At 33.3% G+C, this 22,165-nt stretch overlaps 1 protein-coding gene and 2 pseudogenes across 1 annotated transcript in view; 2 read left to right on the top strand and 1 right to left on the bottom strand.

Annotated features, from left to right (window-relative positions):
- Positions 1–320, bottom strand: part of LOC120251366 (DNA-directed RNA polymerase III subunit 1-like) — a 5,174-nt gene extending 4,854 nt beyond the window's left edge. The window contains exon 1 of the mRNA XM_039259902.1: positions 278–320. Within this exon, the coding sequence (XP_039115836.1) occupies positions 278–320 (43 nt within the window). The remainder of the gene's footprint in view (positions 1–277) is intronic.
- A 742-nt stretch (positions 321–1,062) lies between these two features.
- On the top strand, positions 1,063–1,680 carry LOC120251365 (annotated as a pseudogene).
- Positions 1,681–16,706: 15,026 nt separating this feature from the next.
- On the top strand, positions 16,707–21,948 carry LOC120251364 (annotated as a pseudogene).
- Positions 21,949–22,165: the final 217 nt, after the last annotated feature.

The raw sequence follows: 22,165 nt of genomic DNA, 5'->3' as shown, positions 1-22,165 counted from the left end.
TACACATTGTTAATGTATCTAAATTAATGGATTTTGCATCCTTTCGGCTTTAGGTTCCAGTTCTCATGTAATTTCATTTTCATAATCTTCATATATTTGTTTTGTTTTTGAATTTCTTTAGAAATTGCAACATTGTGCCAGTGGGTAATTTGTTGCTATATATTTCACATCATGTTGTGTTCTCTTTTTCACACACACACACACACACATATATGATCTACATGTGTTATTTATATTTGGTGTCTTATAGCCATCGCCACATTATATGTATTTGTACCTCTGATGAGAGTAAATATGCTGTATGCAAATGTAGGATACATTCTCTCATTTTTTTCTAATTTATTTTTACTCTTGTGACTTTTTTAATTGACATATCAATAACTAACACAAATTGTATTTATATTAAAACTTTCAAATTTTTGAGCATAAGCTGAACCTACTTTCGTAACATATAAATTACAGTAGATGTGAGTTGCAGTGCCACTAAAAATAATAACAATTTATATGTTTATATATTAAAAAAATATATAAATTTTTTATTTTGATAAAAGTTTAATCTTATTCTTACTTTGATTAAAAAAATCTAAATTTTAATAAGAATTTGATTTTTATAATGACAAGATAAGATAAGGATGAAAAAAATAGTAATTCAAGTTTTTAATTAAAAAAATCTTGGATACCGAGAATAAAAAAAGGGGAGGATTTGTAGGGGATGGGGGGAAAGGGAAGTTGTTTTCCAGTAATGGAAGATCCCAGGATACAAGAGGAGGGAGAAGAAAAAAATGGGGTTGCGGTGGTGATCGAAGAAAGAGGTTAACCACGGTCATTAAGACAACGAGGTAAAGGATTGGCTAGATATTGCTTACTGTTGACGAATAAAAGAGAGACTACAAAAAAATTTCAAGGAGGCATACATGTTGCATGCTTTTCACTCTCTCTCTCTCTCTCTCTCTCTCTCTCTCTCTCTCTATTCTCTCTTTCTCTCTCTAAAACCTAATGCGAGAACTTGAAGGGGAAGCAAAGATCTATGAATCAAAGTAACGATAGAGAAAGACTGGTGGGATGAGGCTTTTGATCCACCGGGAGTGTGAGATCATTGCAATTTATCTAATAAACAATAGGGCTAAGGGAGCATTGCTCTATACTCGCATGGCAACACGATGAATATTGAGTAAATGTTTGACCTCTTTGTTGAGCTTAATGTGTACCCTCACATTACTATCATGGTGTATGACTACTCTAGATATGGGCAATCCACTAGTAAACCCAGTGAGTATAACACCTATGCAGACATAGAAGTAATATATGTTTGTCTGAAGACACAATATGTCGCAAATGATGAGGATCTAATCATACATGGTCAATCTGTCAGTAGCGGTCCAACTATTGATCTTGCCTCACGTCTTCCAAACTTAAAAGTTGTAGTTCTGCATAGTGGCATCCTTTCTGGTCTTCAAGTGCTAAGTCCTATCAAATGCTCATATTGGTTTGACATTTATAAGAATATCGACAAAATTGACTCGATAGACTATCATGTTCTGGTTATTCATAGTGCAACAGATGATGTTGTTGATTACTCCCATAGGTAGCAGCTTTGGGAGCTTTGCAAAGAAAAATATATACCTCTCAGGTTTAAAGGTGCTGTCCATTGCAATATTGAACTTTACCCTGACTACATAAGACGTTTGAAAAAAAATTATGTTAATAATCAGTAAAAGGAATTCTAAAAGAACCAACATAGACACAACAAAGGTGAACATCAATGGTTAAAGAACCAACATTTTAGGCCTCTACTTGTACAAAAGTAGACTGTGACTTTCCAAGATCACCAACAAGAAGTTTTGGCAATCGGTTTAGAAGGTTTAGTAATGAATGATCACTGATCTTATTGACACAAATAGGAGAAGCAAATTGTCATCAGAAAATGGTATGTAGCTTAGGAGCCAAACTATATACCATCTTGTGTATATTCCCTTATACCAGCCCTGTTACATAAAAATGATTAATGGTCTGAATCAAGTCAAGCACTCAGATTGTTGATTGCTCCTTGTTGTATGTTATTAAAAAAAAAGGTTTCTCAATAAAGAGAGAGAGAGAGAGAGAGAGAGAGAGAGAGAAAAGCTTGGTTAAAAAAAAAAAAGAATGAAACGGAAAATTTATTAAATTCATTTGCTACAATTGGTATTTATGTAATTTTGTTGGTTGGAAGACCTTTTGAACGTACTTTGAGGTCGTGAATCCTTTTAAGAGTTAGAGAATTTCTAATGTTCACTTTGAGGTGATTAATGATCATTGTAGTGGGGAAATTTTTCTTAAACTAACTTTGAGGTCATAGATACTTTTAGGAGTGATGGAGAAATTTCAAAGATAAAGACCTTTCTGAACTTTAAGATCAAGAATCCTCTTAGGAGTTAGAGAATTTTCAATGCTCACTTTGAGGTCATAGACACTCTTAGGAGTGATGGAGAAATTTCAAAGATTATAACCTTTATGAACTTTCTTTGAGGTTGTGAACCCTATTAAGAGTCAAAGAATTTCTAATGCTCACTTTGAGGTCATAGACACTATTAGGAGTTATGGAGGAATTTCAGAGATAAAGACTTTTCTAAACTTACTTTGAAGTCATGAACTCTCTTAAGAGTCAGAGGATTTCTAATACTCACTTTGATGTCATAAACACTCGTTGGAGTGGGAAATATTCTTAAACTTGCTTTGAGGTCATAAATGCTCGTTGTGGTTGGAAAAAATAATTGTAAAGCTTATTTTTGAGGTCATAGACATGGAGTAATGAGAATTTATGAAATTGTAAAACCCACTTTGAGGTCTTGGCACTCATAGGTGTTATAAAAAAAATCAAATCCATTCTTATGCTTTGAGAATTATCAAAAATCAAAATCAAAGCATTTAAAGAAAAATTCAAAATCAAAGCAATCAAGATTCATGATGTGAGAGAGTCAAGACTTGTGTATTCGTATTTATTAAAATGAATGGAATTGATTGTTCCAACTTGTTTTCTTATTCACACTTATTTCTTAATTAGAGGTTCCTGCAATAATGTGTAGTGCAATTAACATTAGGGGCTTGCCCCTTATATAAGTCATAAACACACAATCCCTTGAATTCTTAAAAAAAAATTAAAATTTTGATTTGTGAACAACTTATTTTTAACTGGCTAACCCTAATTAAAGGTCGGGCAAGACCTCACAAATTTTGGTGTGCTCGGTGGGGACATGAGTTCCCTTCCCATTTTTGAAAGATAGTGTGAATGAAAAAAATATGCAATATCAATTTTTGTTGTTAATGAGAAGTGTTCCTTTTGGGTAATTGTTATGGCATCTACAAACAACGCTAACAAGGCTGCAAGGTTGCAACATGCACCATTTTTCTTGGAGAAGACACTCAGGTTAAGCTATCATATCCCTCTATCTGTATGGGTCCTCCTAGAGCTAAGATCAAGTTTAGGATAGTGTCAAACTATGTCAACTCTTTACCCAGTCCAATACCATCACTAATTAAAATTCATGTCCCACACTTACCATCAAGGGAACATCATCCAAATGTCATGCCACTTGCTGAGATCTAAGAGGATGGTTCTACTACATGGTCTTTTTTAACTGACTCATTTTTTCAAAAGGGGGCATGAATGTCAAGCAAGGAGAACGTGAAGAAAAGCCTTCATTCATATCACTACTAAAGGGGAAGAATGTGGCATTTAAAAAAAAAACCCCAGTGTCCCCAAAAAAATATTTTATAATGTGCCACCCAAGACTAACCAAGAGGAGAATGCCCTCACCCAAAGAGAAAGCAAGTTTCATTTCCTTTCAAGATGCAAGGAACAATTCTTCAAGCTCATTTACAAACTCTTTCGAAGCATTGAGAATGGTGAAAAAGAATTCCATGACTGGTGAGCTTCATTCCTAGTTAAATAATAAGATCAAAGGGGGTAGGCCACCAAAGTCTCATTGTCTAAAGGAGAGATTTTGGAAGAGGATTTATAACAACTACACCTTTTACAGGAAGTTGAAGACAGAGAAACCAAAGGAGTTTGTATTAAAGAAAACAAAGTTGCTTCTAGAGTAACTTGTCTTTGTCTTTGACCGACTTGTTCCACCAAGGGGGAAAGCCCATAAGAGGCTAAAAGGGCACAAGTTATTATGCCAGCAGCTCCCGCCAAAGTTTCAATGAAAAAAAAAATAGATGAAGAAATGTGTGACCTTAAAGTACATATTGTACGGGTAATCACTGAAAGGTCAAACATCCACTTGAACCAAAATGTCCTTTCACTAGACTAAAAAAAAAAAGGCATGACAAGCATAGATAAAAAGTCAATGTCAAGTTATGTCAAGATCAAGCTTTTACAAAGTGTGATTTCCAAATGATTTACCATGAATAACTTGACTCTTTGATAAAGACACATGAAACATGAAATCCAATCCACTCTTGCACTTGAGCCCCTTCGTTATTCATGCTATTGAGATTACAAAGTGCTTAAGAGATCATGTTAAAGAGTTTACATTCAGAAAGCTCATTAGATCCATTTCTAGGACTGAGATTTCTAAGAGCGAAGAAGGTTAGATATATAGAACAAAGTTATACCAAAGATTATGTATTCCAAGACTCATCAATGTGATGGTTCTTTGAAGTGTAAACGCTTCAAATATGAAAGCTTAGACTATGTTAAGCATGATTTACTTTGAAGCTTGTCAACTCCATCACTGAGGACAAGTATAAGAAATTCTAAGCCTCATCTCAAAGATCATTGACTTAGTTATTGAGACTGAACCAATTGAAGGAAAAGGCTTCTAAAACAATGTCAAGAACTCTCTACTTCTAAGCTACTCAACTCCATCACTGAGAAGAAGCAGAAGAAGATACAAGTCTAATGTTTCACTAGACTCATTAACTTCATCCGTGGGATTGGACTAATCAAATGAAAATATTTCTAAAAAAAACCATATTTCACTTCAAAGCTTATCAACTCCATCATTGAGGATAAGTGGAAGAAATGTCAGGCTTGAATACATTTTATTTTTTTTGAAGTGAAGAGCCTTAAAAAAAACATTAGAAAGGATGTTTCACTTTTAAGCTTGTCAACTCTATTGATGAGAACAAGTGGAGGAAATTTCAAGCTTAAATATGTCTCATATCAAGATTCATTAACTCCACCATTGAGATTGAGTCAATCAAGTTAAAAGGCTCCTAAAATTGTATATCACTTTCAGGTTTGTCAAAGGCATCTTTAAGAACAAGAGAGGGGGATTTTATGCTTAAATATTCTTCACTTCAAATTTCATTGAATTCATCATTGAGATCAAGCCAAGCAAGTAAAACGAATCATCAAACGTGGAGGTTAAAACCATGTCAAATATCTTTTACTTTAAATCTTGTCAACTCAATCATTGAGGACAAGTAGAAGAAGTCTCAAGTTTAAATATTATGTATGCATTGGCTTACAATGAAAAGGCTAGTATCCAAACATTCAAATAAAACAATGCCAAATATCTTTCACTTTAAAGCTAATCAACTCAATCATTGAGGACAAGTAGAAGAAGTCTCAAGTTTAAATATTACGGATGGCGTAAGCTTACGATGAAGAGGCTTACATCCAAACATTTAAATAAAGAAGCATGGTTTGGGTATTAAGGAGACCGACCATCACCAACAAATATGATTTGGAAAGTTTAAGCAAACTAGGAAGGTCCGTATATAATTGAAATCATCTATGAATGAGGAGCTTATCAATTAGCCAACGCTAATGGACAATGACCTATGCTACCTATCAATGCATGAAAAAAAATATATATTATTCATGACATACATGAAGTCCATGATATGAATAAATGTATAAAAAAATGACTCATGTTGGTCTATCTTCCAATGCTGAAGTTTAAGACATGAAACACGAGTTCCATTATCCTATTTCTACTTTCAAAGAAAATAAATGAATATGTGTTTCCGTACACAGACAACAACAACAACAACAACAAAAAACTTGTGGGTGTTGAAGTGATGAAAGCTGTGATTTTCTTTACCGGTATTGCTTCAGTCAAGGTGTTCATTAGGCAATCAAAATATCTTTGATTGTCTTGAAATTTCTCTCAGAGAATAAATACCTTAGTCTTCAATTTGAACGATTAGGATTCAATTTGAAGTCTATATGATCTATAGAAGAAAGTAGGAGTTTGAGCCATTATTCAAAATTCCATCTCTCTATGCTCAGTGTTACTTAAGGTGCCAATCGGACCATACCTCAGATTCGGATTGGTCTTAAAGTTATGTGAATGGTTATGATTAAGCCTCACATTCACTAATTTTTAGGATAAAATCGCAAATCATGTATCATATTCATTGATGAATGTCATCACACCATACTTAATTTCTAGCTAAAGATTAGATGGTCAAAAGAGCTTTGACCTTTCAGAAACATTTTCTACATTGCCAAGGTGTTCTGATTTTTAATATGAATGGTGAATATTGAATTCCAAATTCATATGTCTATCATAACAAATTTTGCAATTCATGGGCAGAACCCGTCTAAATTTCTATCTAGCTATTTTGTCATCAAGTCACGGTTCACTTTACCAAATCATGCTCATTCTATGTGAAAATTTTTATAGTGACTTGCAAGGTCTCAATCTCCAATATGATTGAGATCGAATTTTGAGCCCATATGCTCATCATAAAATTTTCAAGTTCAAGGATATAATCTGTCTAGTTTCCTGTCTTCCCATTGTGTTATCAAGTTGATGATCAGCTTATGAAATCATGCCAGATCTAGATGAAAATGTTTATAAATGCTTACAAGGTGGAGATTATATTTGAAGCTTGAGATAATCATAAAAATAGTGAGAAAGGTTTATTGCTAAAAATAAGATTACAAAGACATGGAATTTCATTCCATTTATTAGATTGAGCTAACAATGATATAAAAAAACAGTAAGGAAGATAAGTTAAGCTAAAGTTGTGATTTCAATCTCTCAAAGTTGGTGAGAATCTCTTCAAGTGATGATGATAAGTGTGAATCATCACCCCCTCTGAGTGCTTTGAGCTTTTCTAAGACAATAGCCAAGGATTTGTCTACTTCTTCTATTGAAGTGGTGGACTTTAATAAATCCAAACTTGAGTTGATGAGGTATTTGTCTTCTTCTTCTTCTTGAGCTTTCAACTTTTCTCTTTGGGCTTCCAACTCTTGGAGTTTCTTTTTTGTTTGTGCGAACCTCATTTTAGCCTCATCGATAGTTTGGGTCATTACCATGATAGCTTGTCATGTTTCTTTAATGTTCTCTGTACTCTTTATCAATTCCTTCTTCTCTACCATGTTGGGATTTTCTTCTTTATTTTTCATGTCTTGAGCAAGCTTTGTAGTATCAAGAACTTCGTATACCTTGCCTCTTATGGTCAAAATATCAATCCTAAGCAATATCATAGTTTTATGAAGTTTGATGGTTTCTTCTCTAAAGGATTCATGTGCATGAGGTTGTGAATAATGAGAAAATAATAAAAAAATATACGATGAATAATAGGTGCTTCGTTAGTTCGAGTCATTTTTTAAGAATGACTTGACTCTGTTAGGGAAGAGACATCCAGTGTAAAAGATCAAACATAGCTTTTTCCTATTTGAATTCCACGATTATCCCATTTTCTTTGTGGAGGAAAGGTTTCTCTTTCAATCGGAGGATTATCCTTAGGGATTTACGGAGAAGTGTCTTGTTCATTAAGACGATCATGGATGGTCTTCAAATTTTGTATAGTTGGGTCACCAATGTGTGCATATAAGTATAAAGGGTGCCCTTCACGCTCGTGAGATGGGATGTAAAATTTTAATCCTGACTTTCTTCGAGCAAAGTAGTGCCAATAATTAGAGCTGTCAAAACGGGACTAACCCGTCGGGCTGGCCCACCCCGCCAACAAAAATTGGTGGGTTGGGCTGGCCTTTTATAGGCCCCTTTGGACACGGGCCTAAACGGGTCAACCCGTTTGGGTTGTGGTTCTTGGCGGGGCGGGGCGGGGCGGGCTGGCCCGCCCTTTTAATTAATAAAAAAATATTTTTTTATTAAATCTTTCTCTCATTCTGATCATATGATCATTCTCATGATTCTCTCTCACTCTCAAGTTTCAACTTTCAAGAAGATAAGAACCCTAACACTGCCGCCGTCCAAACGCCATTTCTGACGCTAACTCCAACTCCGACCTTTTCATTCCTTTGATTTGAGAACAAGGGTTTAATTTCTCAACAACTCCTCCTAGCTCTCCCACTTCGACAGCCTCTTGGCCTTACTTGCTTCAGGTGTGGTTGATTTTTAAGCCATTTGAATTTTGAAATGGAGGATTAGGCTTTCATGATGATTTTTAAGCATGAAACAAAGAGTTTATCTCATTTCTGTGCAGGCTGTGTAGCATATCTTGCATTATATGTGAGATATGTTGGTATATTTTATTATGCCTATATTTCTACACATGTGCTATATTATTCTTCTTTTGATTAGTCTTAGTCTTAGTCTTAGGTAAACATGAAAAAATTTTCTTAACATTGATGTTCTTCTTCTTAGTGTTGTTGTGTGGAGTTATGGTGTGTGTGAGAGGGTTTATATATACAGATTTGAGAGGTTTGAGAGAGAGAGAGAGAGAGAGAGAGAGAGAGAGAGAGAGAGAGAGAGAGGTTTTGAGTTTGATTGTTAGAGCTAGTTTTACTTTAATAGGACCTGGATGTTTAATATTGATGTCTGATGATAAGGTTATATTATTTGAAAAAAGAAGTATGATTAATTTGGGAATAATATTGATTTGGATTGGTTGAGTTTTGTATATATATATATATATATATATATATATATATATATATACATATTTAAAATCTAGATTAATTTCATTGAATTATATGATGATAGATTTTGAGTGGACTTTGAGTTGGATTTTGTGATTTTAAGTTTAAAAAGATTGATTTTTTTTTTGTTTTAAATTGAGTCAAATTAGATTAGATTTGTTTGATTTGGATTCAAGTCGTTGTTAAAAAATAAATATATATAATAAGGGTGATTTTTAATTTTTTTATGGGAAAATTTGCATAGACACCTCCATAAAAAGTATATTTCCATAATTCCATTAACCTTGAAAACACAACATATATTTTTTATGTGATTAGAGTCGATTGAAAGTTCGGAATTTATATATATATATATATATATATATATATTACTGCACATGAAAATATTAATGTTTCCCGGATCTACATGTGTAAATATGATTTTTTTTTATGATGGTTTATATATAAAAACACACTTTATAACAAAACTTTATAAAGAACACTATAAAAAGAACTCATTGTTTCATTCAAATGACTGAAACAGAGCTCTCATGACAAAGGACATCAATTACTTGATTTATCAGTTTTAGTCTATTATGCCCTTATTATATATGCATGTGCTATAATATTCTTCTTTTGATCAATTTTAGTCTTAGGTAAACATGAAAACTTTTTCTCAACATTGATGTTCTTTTCTTGTTCTGGAGACATGCATATTATAATTTAAGAGTGAATTATAAACAAGAAATAAGTGCAGTATTATCATAAGTTGGCAAATATGAAATATCAAGTGGAGTAAGTAAGGCAATTAGTGTATCTACTTCCTAGTTGTATTGAATCATGCACATGAGTGCCCTATGAGGTGGGGGAATGAGAATAAAACACTAGTTTAGTCTTCCTTTGATGTATGAATTTATATAATAGCATGTAATGTTATATGGGATAATTTCTTAGATGTTCTCAGCAGGAATTTTGAAATGATATAGACTTTGCATGTAATGTAGACTTTGCCTTGTAATTTAATTTTCCTTTGTTTCATTTTATTTTACAGTTGCTCTTGTACTTTATGTTGTTCTTTCATGAATTATTGCTTGTTTACAGGGATTAGTTTGACTTCCTTGAGTATATTGTTGAATATAATATATATATATATATATATTACCTATTAGCATAATCCAATCTTTTTTTTAGAATTAATTATATCTTGTCATGTATGATATTTCTTATATTTTTCATACACATTTGCAGAATAAATAAAAATCATGGAATCCGCATCTTTGAATTAAAGTGTGAACTTAGATGAAGAACATTTGGAAAGCACTAAATCTAGTAAGGATACAACTAAAAAGGCGAAAGAATTTTCCGATGTTTGGAATTTTTTTATAAAGAAGGGGTTAGATCAATATGGCATACAAATAGCAGAATGCAAGGGATGTAAGAAAGAATATAAATGTGGTGGTAAAAAGTATGAGACTTCTTCATTGAGGCGTCACAAGGATAATTGCAAAATGATTAAATTTAATGATGTGGGACAAATGTTTTTTGATCATGAAGGGAAGATAATGTCTAAGAAAGTAGATCAAAAAATTGCACGTGACTTATTAGCTGCTGCAGTTATAAAACATGATTTGCCATTTTCATTTGTTGAATATGATGGCATTAGAGCTTGGATAAAATATGTAAATCCCAATGGTGCTTGTATTTCTAGAAATTCTCTTGTTTCTGATATTACAAGAATATATATGCGAGAAAAAGGGAAACTTAAGCATGTTTTGGGTAACATTCAAAACAGAATTTGCTTAACTTCAGATGTGTGGACTACATGCACTAGTGAGGGCTACATTTGCTTGACGGGACATTTTGTTGATGAAAATTAAAAATTGAACAGTAAAATTCTGAACTTTGCTAAATTGACTCCTCCACACTCGGGTGTTGAATTGGCTGCAAAGATATTTGCATTTTTGAAAGAATGGGGAATTGAGAAAAAAGTGTTTTCTTTGACATTGGATAATGCATCTAGCAATGACAATATGCAAGATATTTTGAAAGAGCAGCTGTTTTTGCATGATGGTTTGTTATGTGGTGGAGAATTTTTTCATATTCGTTGTTTTGCTCACATTTTGAATCTCATTGTGCAAGAAGGTTTGAAAGTAGCTCATGATGCTTTGCATAAAATCAGAGAATCTGTCAAGTATGTTAAGGGTTCAGAAAGTAGAATGAAAAAATTTGAAGAATGTGTGGGAGCAGTTGGCAACATTGACACCAGTATTGGCTTGCGATTAGATGTATCCACCCGTTGGAATTCGACATATTTGATGTTGGATAGTGTTATTTGTTTATACAAAAATTTTGCATGTCCTAATTCAAATCAAATTAAAATTTTAAAACCACATGTGACCCAATCATAATCAAATTAGGACAACATGTGGATAAGATAAATAAATTTCATAATATTTGGATATATTCAAGATCACCCAAGAATACATATCTTGAGGTGATCTAAATATTACAAATTCCAAGATTCAGCCAAGAGCACCGATCTCGAGGCAATCCAAGATACTCAAATATCAAGATTAGCCAAAAGCACCGATCTCGAGGCGATCTAAATATTCAAATCTCCGGATAAGCCAAGAGCACCGATCTCGAGGCAATCCAAAATACTAAAATATCAAAATATATCAAGATTAGCCAAGAGCACCGATCTCGAGGCGATCCAAAATACTCAAATTCTTAGAGCAATCAAGAGCATAGATCTCGAGATGATATAAAAATTTTTTAATCTCAAGATCAGCCGAAACATAGATCTCGAGGCAACTAAAAAAATATTCAAATATCCGAATCAGCTAAGAACACAAATTTCAAGGCGATTCAAAATATCCAAAATTTTAAGATTAGCCAAGAGCACCGATCTCGAGGTGATCTTAATCTCAAAATACAAATCACGAGACAAACATATATATATATATATAATAAATATAATAAATTAAAATAAGAAAATAAAATATAATAAAATTAATTAAAAATATATATATATATATATATATATTATATATATATATATAATTATTAATAATATATATATATATATATATAAATAAAATTATTTTATTTTAAATGGCGAGATAAAAGATAAAACAAAACAAATCAAATAAATCAAATATATATAATAAAATAAACCAAATTAGATAAATATATATATATATATATATATATATATAATCTGATAGTATATATATATATATAAATCGGATAAAACAATAAAATAATAATAATCGTAAAATAATAAAATACAATGAAACAATAAAATCGGATATATATATATATAATAAAAAAAAATCAAATCAGATAAATAATGATAATAATAATAAAAATAGTAATGATAATAATATTAATCAAATCTAATAATAATAATAATAATAATAATAATAATAATATCAAACAAAAATATATATGTATATAAAAATTAAAAAAAAATGATGAAAATAATAATAAATATAACAATAAAATAAAATAAATAATAATACACATATACATACATACATATATATATATATATATAGAGGACCAATCTTCTATGGACGTCCATAGATAAAAAATCTATGGATGTCCATTATCAATCGTTGGATTTCGATCTAACGGATAACATTGATAAACAGTAGGTACTACAGTAATATGTACAGTAATTACTGTTTGGAACAGTATAATGAACAATAATGTTGTTCATCAATGTCAACCGTTGGATTTTGATCCAACGGCTGATAATTGGACGTCCATAGGGACGTTCCTAGAAGATGTAAATTCATATATATATATATATATATATATATATATATATATAATAAAATTTCGAAATCAAATATATATATATTTATATATCTGTTTGGTCGTACGTGGTCATAGGACGAGAAAGATCGCCGTCACCAATCGTGATAACTGCCCACGATCGTCCACGACGAGGGCCACGATCAAAGAAAACCACCTCATGACCTTCACAACTGACACCGGACTGGTCTTTATAAAAGGACAGAAAAGAAAAAAAAGGAGGGAGGGGAGGATTTTTTTGAAGGGACCGGGCTTTCTCGATAGAAGAAGAAGAAAAAAAGGAGAGGAGAGGAAGGAGACTGGCGGAGAAATAAGAAGAAGAAATTGACATCGCCACCGCCGTCGCCGTCACCCCTACTGCTGCCATTGCCTCTCCGACAAATAGGAAGAAGAAAGAAGAAAGAGGAGGCTAGTTTTTTTCTCTCGGCCAAACATATGTTCATAGAATAAAGAAGAAGAAAGGAGGGATGTCCCGTCGAAGGATGCAGCCTTCGGGAGGGAAAAAAAAGCTTTAGAAGAGGAAGAAACTCAAGAATGGGAGTCTCTCGTTTAAGGATGTCGCCTGAGGAATGAAGCAGAGAAACGAGGAGAACGAAGATTTGAAGAAGACTGAAGAAGAAGCTAACCGAAACCCAGAGGAAAGAGATCGAAAGAAAGAAGACGAAGTAGCCCGGAGGAAGCCAGTCGACACTCAAAGCAAAGAAAACATAGGAAGAAGACGGAACCGGAGGAAAAGAAAAGAAGACAGAGAAGACAAAGAGGACGGGGGTGCAAGAGGTCGCCTCTGGAGAGAAGATTCGAGAAGGAGAAGACCGACGGGAAGACGGGGAAGGAGGAAAACCAGCCGCCGTTGCTTCCATCGCCATCGCTTATCGACGTTGTTGCTGTTGCTGCTGACGCTGCCTGCTGTTGTTGCTGGCCTATCATAGTTGCTGCGCTACTACCATCGCTGCCTCTCTCTGTGAGATGGAAGAGAGAGGCTCTCTGCTGATAAGGAGAACAAAATTGAAGCCATCATCCCCACTTCTCCCTCATCGTTGTCGAAGACCGAGAGCTACATGGATATTAATTATTACGATGACGTCCTTCAAGTTAACATTCTGATGGTGCGAGCCATCACCGACAGCGATATCATCACCAATTATGGCGTTATGATTCTCTCATGCATGTCCCTCCCCAGCCGACCCCAAAGATGCTTGCCGAGCTTTCCCACTCTAGAGCTCCACAAAACAGAAGGTGTTATTGTGTCAAAACCAAGAGTGCCTTAGCCTAGAGATATCACCGCTGTGTACAAAGCAGAAACAGGCGATGTTGATGAAGAATGTGGTCGACGTCATCTCACGTGAACAATGAACTCGATTCCAACACGTTCTTGTCCAAGATTTTCAAGTGATAAATATATGTTAGATCCTAATGGCTATGAGGGCAACCAGTGAGACAACCTAGCAATGGCCAAGATAAGGCGATGACTAAAGTCCCTACACCATATGTCAAGCCAAAATGTGTTGCCATTTGTAATGATGACAAAAATGGTACGAGGATGGTCAAGGGCCCATGTCTAAGTGGATCAACTGCTTCAGAGGTTTCTGATTAATTAGCCTAAACACCAACTGAGGGAATAAGACAAGTTGGGAAGCATAGATCCACTGTTAATGATGATCCTTACTATGATGAAGGAAAGATGGCCCAGCATCCTGTCTTTATTTTGAAGTTGGTGTAATTGCATCCATTGTAACCATGCATGCAAGTAGAGTTTTGATTAAAAAAGGTTGTGATGATGTTGTTAATAAAGAAGATTATATATATATATATAATGACGTGCATGCAAGGGAGTAGCAGCAATATGCACCAACCTTACGCTCAGATTTATTCTTGTGAACTAATCAAACAATGATAAATATAAAGTTCGGAATCAAGATCTATATATATATATATATATATTCAAATTAAGAGGAAAAGTCAATGAAGTTAATTATCATACAGTGAATGGTGCCTAATTAGGCTATCCAAACTCCACTATATGTATGACATCTTGTATGAATACTCAATTATGACTAAACCCTTCCATGCATGACACATGTAATCATTTGGCTCTGCCTGTTAGATAAATATATATATACATATAAGATAATCATGTGGATGGGACATGAATATATTCACACCATGCAAGTTAAAATATGCTTATATTGGTTGTTCTTTGAGTAGTTTGACATTTTATTCTCATGGAACAAAATGATGGCAGTGAACCATTGGATATTCTAATCAAATGATAAATAATGAAATAAAATGCTTCCCAGTTGTCAGCATGTGTTATTTGAATGTGTGAAATAATGAAAGCCCATGATTTCTCAAAATATATATACATAATATATATATATATATATATATAATGAATGAAAGGAAATGAAGATTGAGAAGCGTGCAAGGATATGCATGTATACTCATGTGCATAGTTAAAAATAATAATAATAAAATATATATATATATATAATACATATTTCCAAAAGTGGGTCCCACAACTTGGAAATAAAAAAAAAATTTCGAGATGTATGTAATGGCATATACTCACGTGCCTCATTCCAAAAACTATTTCAAAAAAATAAATAAATAAAGGCGGGCCTCCCAATGCACATGGGGATGAATATGATTTTTATATAAAAAAAAATAAAATTATGGAGATATATGTGATTTTGGAGATACATGTGACGACTAAAAATATTCCCAAGACTCCGGTATCACTTTATAATGAATATGCTCTCTATTCAGCTCACGCTTCAAATAGTCAAATTTGTCTTTGCTATGTTAGTGGGGTAACAGCAGTTATGCAAGCAACGAGTGTAGTGTTGGCTCGGAATCCAAAAAAATTATACTCGCATGAAGAGGCATATACAGTAACATATGATCATAAATGTTCGTATATATATATATATGATGTGACAAGAAAAAAAATATATATATACATATATAACAATACGAAAATCAAAACCAAAGCAACTAAGTCAAGATTCAAAATATGAAGAGAGTGAAGACTTCAAAATCCATATAAATCGACAATTGAACTCAGTAGTGTTAAGACATCCAAGTCAAAGACCAAAAGAGTTTCACAAGTCAAAATACAAATCGACAATTGGACTCAGTGGTCTCAAGACATCATAAGTCGAAGGCCCAAAGAGTTCACAAGTCAAAATATGAATCGACAATTGAACCCAGTGGTCTCAAAACATCAGAAGTCAAAGACCCAAAGAGTTCACAAGTCAAAATATAAATTGACGATGGAACTCAACAGTCTCAAGACAAGAGTTTCACAAGTCAGTATTCAAAATCCATATAAATCGATAATTTGACTCAGCAGTGTTAAGACATCATAAGTCAAAGACCCAAAGAGTTTCACAAGTCAAGACTTGAAGGAAGCTTCACAAGCACAAAAGCCGAAGCCTATGGAAAGTCAAAATTAAGTTTATGATTCATCAACATAGAGAATCCAGAACTTGAAATACAAATCAAATCAAAAGATGCAAAAAAATTTCAAATTTCTTGTATTTTTGATGAAATCAATGAAATAAATGAAATTGATTGTCACAACTTATTTCAATGTTCACACTTATTTCTTAATCGGAGGTTCCTGCGACAATATCCAGGGTAATTAACATTAAGGGCTTTCCCCTAATGGAAGTCATGAACCCACAATCTCTTAAAGTCATAAAAAATTAAATTTGATTTGTGATCCATTTATTTTAACCGGTCTAACCCTAATTAAAGGCCGTGTGAGAAAAAAGGAGTCCACATTATTAAATATAAAAGGGCATTCGCTTCTCTTCAATTGAATGATAGAAATTATAAGTATTGCCCTTCAAATGAATAATGGAAAAGATGAGAGAAAATATATGAGTTCTTGGAGCCATTTTATGACACTACTAACTTGATCTCAGGATCTTCTTATCATACATCAAACTTGTATTTTATGCAAGTTTGGAAGATTGAAGTTTTATTAAAATAAAACTTGTCAAGTGAAGATGTGGTGATTAGTGACATGTGTAGAAGGATTAAAGAAAAGTTTGATAAATATTGGAGACAATATAGCATGGTGCTTGCATTTGGGGCTATTCTTGATCCAAGAATTGAATTGTCAATGTTGGAGTATTTTTATGGGAAGGTTGAGAGTGATTCTACTAAATGCCAAGAGAAAGTATCACTTATGAGAACAAAGCTATACACACTTTTCAACATTATTCAAATGCTAATAAGTCAAGTTCTTCACAACCACAATTTTCTTCTATCATTACACCTACATCTACACAAGGTGGTGGAGGAATTAAAAGCAAAGGCAAAAGAATCTTTGATGTAAGTATTATAACACTTTTTTTCTTTCTTTTTCTATTTCTTTAATTTGTTTATATTTTTTTATGATAACATTTGGTAATTATTAAATATAGGAAATTAAAGCATTTGAGAGTCAATCAATTACAAGTGCGGGGAAATCTCAATTGGATCTTTATTTAGAGGAGCCAAAGCTTGAGTTTGCATATTATGAAGATTTGGATGTGTTGGAGTATTGGAAGAATCATAAGCATAGGTTCCCAATTCTTGCATTAATGGCAAGTGATGTCTTGGCTATCCCAATAACAACTGTTGCATCTGAATCAGCATTTTCTATTGGTGCTCGTGTGCTCAACAAATATAGAAGTTGTACCCTTCCTGAAAAAGTACAAGCTCTCATTTGCACCCGTAATTGGTTGTATGGTTATAACATTGGTAATTTACAAAATTGTTTATTTAGTTGAAATCTTGAAATATTTGTTTATTTAAAATTTAATTTTTAACTAATTTGTATATTTCGGGTTTTTTATGTAGATAATGAAGATGAAGCAAATACTAAACCAACTACATCCGGTGAGGGTTCAAACATTTTTGAAGTTATTGATGAAGATAGAATGGAAGGAGGAGATGGAGAAGCTGAAAATTTGAAAGATTTAATTTGATGGTTGATGAGTTTTAAATTTGTAAAGAACTCTATTATTGTATGTCTTAAGACTTAAGATGGGGAGAGACATGAAGACTTAAGTTGGCATGTGGATGGAATTGTTGTTGCTTTTAAATTTTTAATGGATGATAATGATGATAAATGTTTTAGGTGATTTATGTAGTATTGATATTTTTCTTATATATGGTTATTGTTGATGAGGGAATTTGTGAATGTTGAGTTAATTGGTTAATGTGGTTGGGTATGTTGTTATTTGCTTATTTTATTATTTTAGATATGTGATTTATTATAATCTCTTTTGGTGTGATTTAGTTTGTTAAATAAATAAATATATATATAAATATATAATTTTAATTATTTTATATTTTTTGCGGGCTGGCCCGCTCAACCCGCCAACCCAAGGTGGGTTGGGTCGGGTTGGCATTTTGCCAACCCGCCGAATGGCGGGCCGGCCCACCCCGCCCCACAAAAAATATCTTTTGGAAACCCTTGATTGAGGGGCCAGTATCTTGAGGATGCTTTGGCACTTGAATATCTTTTGGAAACCCTTGATTGTAACCAAATTGGCAAGAAAAATCGATGTGGGTTGTCTTGTGGACAAAGATATCTTTGTTTAAGTGTAAATAAAGTATACTCTAACGAAGGGTCATAAAGCATTCTGATTGAATTGTGTTGAGAATGTTGTTGTCAACAAGCTCTTTATAGTCTTCATACCAACCTTCACCCTTTAATTCATCACAAATGAATGATTGCCATCTGAGACATCCATTGTTTCTTAACATACTTCAAGCTTTTTTAGGATTGAAGGTGCTTGGCCCTATACCCAATATGTAGGTCATATTGGGAATTTCTTACAATCCGTTTTTTATGTTATCACTTGGTGCAATATAACGGACATAAGTTCCTAGAAAGTAGGATTCAATCCAACCATAAAAGTATTAAGATAGGAAAAGAACAGAAATATTGTCCTTTACAGTGTGAAGTTATGATATCTAGGTTGGTGCATATACTAGCTAACATAGTAGGGGTTAGAGATAGTTTTGTTCCTTTAGCCAATTTGGTCACAATTATGAATGCTTCAAGACAAATTAAAGAGATTCTACAGGGCATGATGAAACAATAAAGCCATACGAATAAGAAAGTAACCAGTCTATACTCATCTTATGCCTGAGGAACAGGATAACCATCATTGTTTACAAGTTTCTTTTTTCTGTGTGAATCCCTTAAGAAAAAATCTACCACTGAGTATAACTAATTATACCAGTATTAGTTGAAGCAGAATAATTGAACCATTGGTAGATATCGAACAAGTCTTTCAAAATAGAGGGATAAGCTTCTTTGGAGTAGAGCATGTTATTTTGAGGAGCATACTCTTCATAGAACTCTCCTATAATTGGTAATCCTCTAATGCACTTGAGTTCCCAAAGAGAGATTCCAATCTCTCCGAAAGAAGTCACAAACATGTTGATTATCGAACACCATATTTCAATATTTTCTTTCACAACTGATGGGTCAAATCCATATATCCATGTTAATATTCAATGGCACCAAGAATGCATGCTCTTTCGAGTGTTTCAAATTATTTCTTTATGACTTCAAAAGCCAACTTTCCATAGTCCGCCAGGTAGAGAGTATAATAATGGAAAGGGGTATTCCTTGTCTATATGATGGTTTTGGGGCTAGTGTTCACCTGATAGCCAAGTGTATCCAAATTGAGATCTGGAGGAGTGGATTCACATGGGTTTAGTAGTATAACTTCCCACATCTTTCCCTTGTGAAAATAAGTGGATGTTAGTTCACTAGTGTCACAAATGGCGGTTATTATAGTGGTCCAAATGTTCAAATCACTTCCCAAATATCAAACTAGTTTTCCTGAGTTTTTGAAATCAATGGGGAAATATCTTGGAATTGATATCTCATCTGGAGCTTTATCTTGATCATCATATTGCTTATAAAGAGGTTCTACTAGTTTGCCTTTTGCGATGGGAACTATTGGAAAAGCTAAAAAAACAATAATGAAAAAATTATTAAACTAAAAAAAAGCAAAAAAAAAAAAAAATTATGGCTGCAAAATTGAAGGCGGCATGCATGAAAGATGGTTAAAAAAAATTGGCCCTTCTTCTCTGAGACCTTTGATTTGTTCCTTAGTTTCTTTGAGGATTTTGTTTCTAGTTTGGTGATGAAAGATGGGAGGTGGTGAAGACAAGTATAAGGAGGGGGAAGGTGACAAAAGACTTTTTTTCACATGGTCACTCTGGATATCCACCTACAAGATACCCTCCACAACAAGAATACCCATCTTATTCGAATGGTTCTTCTCATAGACATGGAGCCATGCGGGGCAATTCTCGCTAAGGGAGCAACCACGTGACAGCTGCTATTGGGGCACATCACTTATCCCATGGTTCCTGTGGGGCTCACAATCTTGGCCATGGTCACCACGGAGGCAAGTTCAAGCATGGAAAACATGAAAAGCATGGGATGGTTGGAGGTGGCAAGTTCAAGAAGTGGAAGTAACTAATATATTTTCTATTGGTATGGAATCTTACTAGTATGATCCTATCGGCTAAACCACCACAATTTAGTTGTGGTCATATTGCTCTAAAAGACATGGGTGTGAAAACTCCTTAATCATCTTTGATGTTAGGAATAATTGAAAAATAAAAATAAAAAAGGGGATGGCATTCAAGATTCCAAAATAAATAAATAAATAAATAAATAAATAAAAGTAAAAAATAAGAAAAAATAAGGTAATTAAGTTCAAGGTGCTATATATCAAAAAGTTAAGGAAGAGAAATCAGGGTTTGTGGTGTTGCGAAATATATACATATAAATCTCCCAAAAAAAAATTTGGAGGTACTTCCTATGAAAATAATGAGCAAAGTTCATGGGAAAAGGAAACAATAAGTGAAAGAGTTAGATTAGTACCTTGAGGTAGTTGGGATGAAGACCCTAAGGTTTGAGAGTACTTATAGCTTCCTCTCTTTACTAGGCTGCCTGAGGAAACTACGAGGGGGGCAATTTGTTTATATATAAAAAAATGAAATTTTAATTTTAATAAAAGTTTGATCTTATTCATACTCTGATTAAAAAAAGTTTAATTTTAATAAGAATTTGATTTTTATTCTGATAAGATATATATATATATATATATATATATATATATATATATAAGCTTGATGGAGATCAGAGGGGATAATGATCCCTGGAAAAAAATAATTATATTATATATATATATATATATATATATATATATATATATATATATATATATATATATATATATATATATATATATATATATATATATATATATATATATATATATATATATAAGACTCTTGCAAGATAAGATAAGGATGAAAAAATGAGAAGATCAGTAGGGGATGGAAGATCCTGGAATAAAAGAGGAGGGAGAGAAGAGAAAAATGAAGACGTGGTTGTGATTGGAGATAAAGGTCAACTGTGGTTGTCAAGACAATGGGGTAAAGGATTGGCCAAGTATTGTCGATTGTTGACGAATAAATGCAAGAAAGTACAAAAAAAATTCAAGGAGATATGCATACCTGCATGCTCTTCCATGCTTTTCATTCTTTCACTCATTTTCTCTCTCTATTCTCTCTTTCTTACTCTAAAACCTCACGTGAAAACTCGAAGGGGAAGCAAAGATCTATGAATCAAAGTTGTGATAGATGGAGATGGGTGGGATGAGGCTTTCGATCAGCCAGGGGAGTAAGATCATTGTGGTTTATTTTTTAAAAAAATAGGGCTAAGGGAAAGTTGCCCTACTCGCATGGCAACGAGATGGATATCAGGCAGATGTTTGACCTCTTCGTTGAGCTTAGTGTGCACCTTCACGTTACTATCATAGTGTATGACTATTCTAGATATGAGCAATCCACTAGTAAGCCCAGTGAATATAACACCTATACAAACATAGAAGCATTATATGATTATCTGAAGACACAATATAAAAAATGAGGATCTAATCATATATGGTCAATTTGTCGGTAGTAATCTAACTGATGATCTTGTCTCACGTCTTCTGAACTTAAAAGCTATAGTTCTGTATAGTGGCATCCTTTCTGATCTCCGAGTACTAAGTCATGTAAAATTCTCATATTGGTATGACATTTATAAGAATATTGAGAAAATTAACTCGGTGAACTATCCTATTCTAGTTATTCATGGTGCAAAAGATGATTTTGTTGATTACTCCCATGAGAAGTAGCTTTGGGAGCTTTGCAAAGAAAAATATGAACCTCTCAGGTTTAAAGGTCCTGGCCCTTGCAATGTTGAACTTTACCCTGAGTATATAAGACATTTGAAAATTTTGTCTTAATAATTAGTAAAAGAAATTCTGAAAGAACCAACATGGACACAACATAGGTGGGCATCAATGGTCAAAATCAAGAGATTGCATTTAGGCCTCTGCTTGTACAAATGCAGACATTGACTTTCCTGAATTGCCAACAAGAAATTTTGGCAATCGGTTTAGAAGGTTTAGTGATGAATGATCACTAATCTTATTCACGTAAACAGAAGAAGCAAATTGTCAT

Source organism: Dioscorea cayenensis, chromosome 20, assembly GCF_009730915.1.
Source record: "Dioscorea cayenensis subsp. rotundata cultivar TDr96_F1 chromosome 20, TDr96_F1_v2_PseudoChromosome.rev07_lg8_w22 25.fasta, whole genome shotgun sequence".
NCBI classification, from domain to species: domain Eukaryota; kingdom Viridiplantae; phylum Streptophyta; class Magnoliopsida; order Dioscoreales; family Dioscoreaceae; genus Dioscorea; species Dioscorea cayenensis.
The sequence above is the reverse complement of the archived record's forward strand: the minus strand, read 5'-3'. Positions and strand labels throughout refer to the sequence as shown.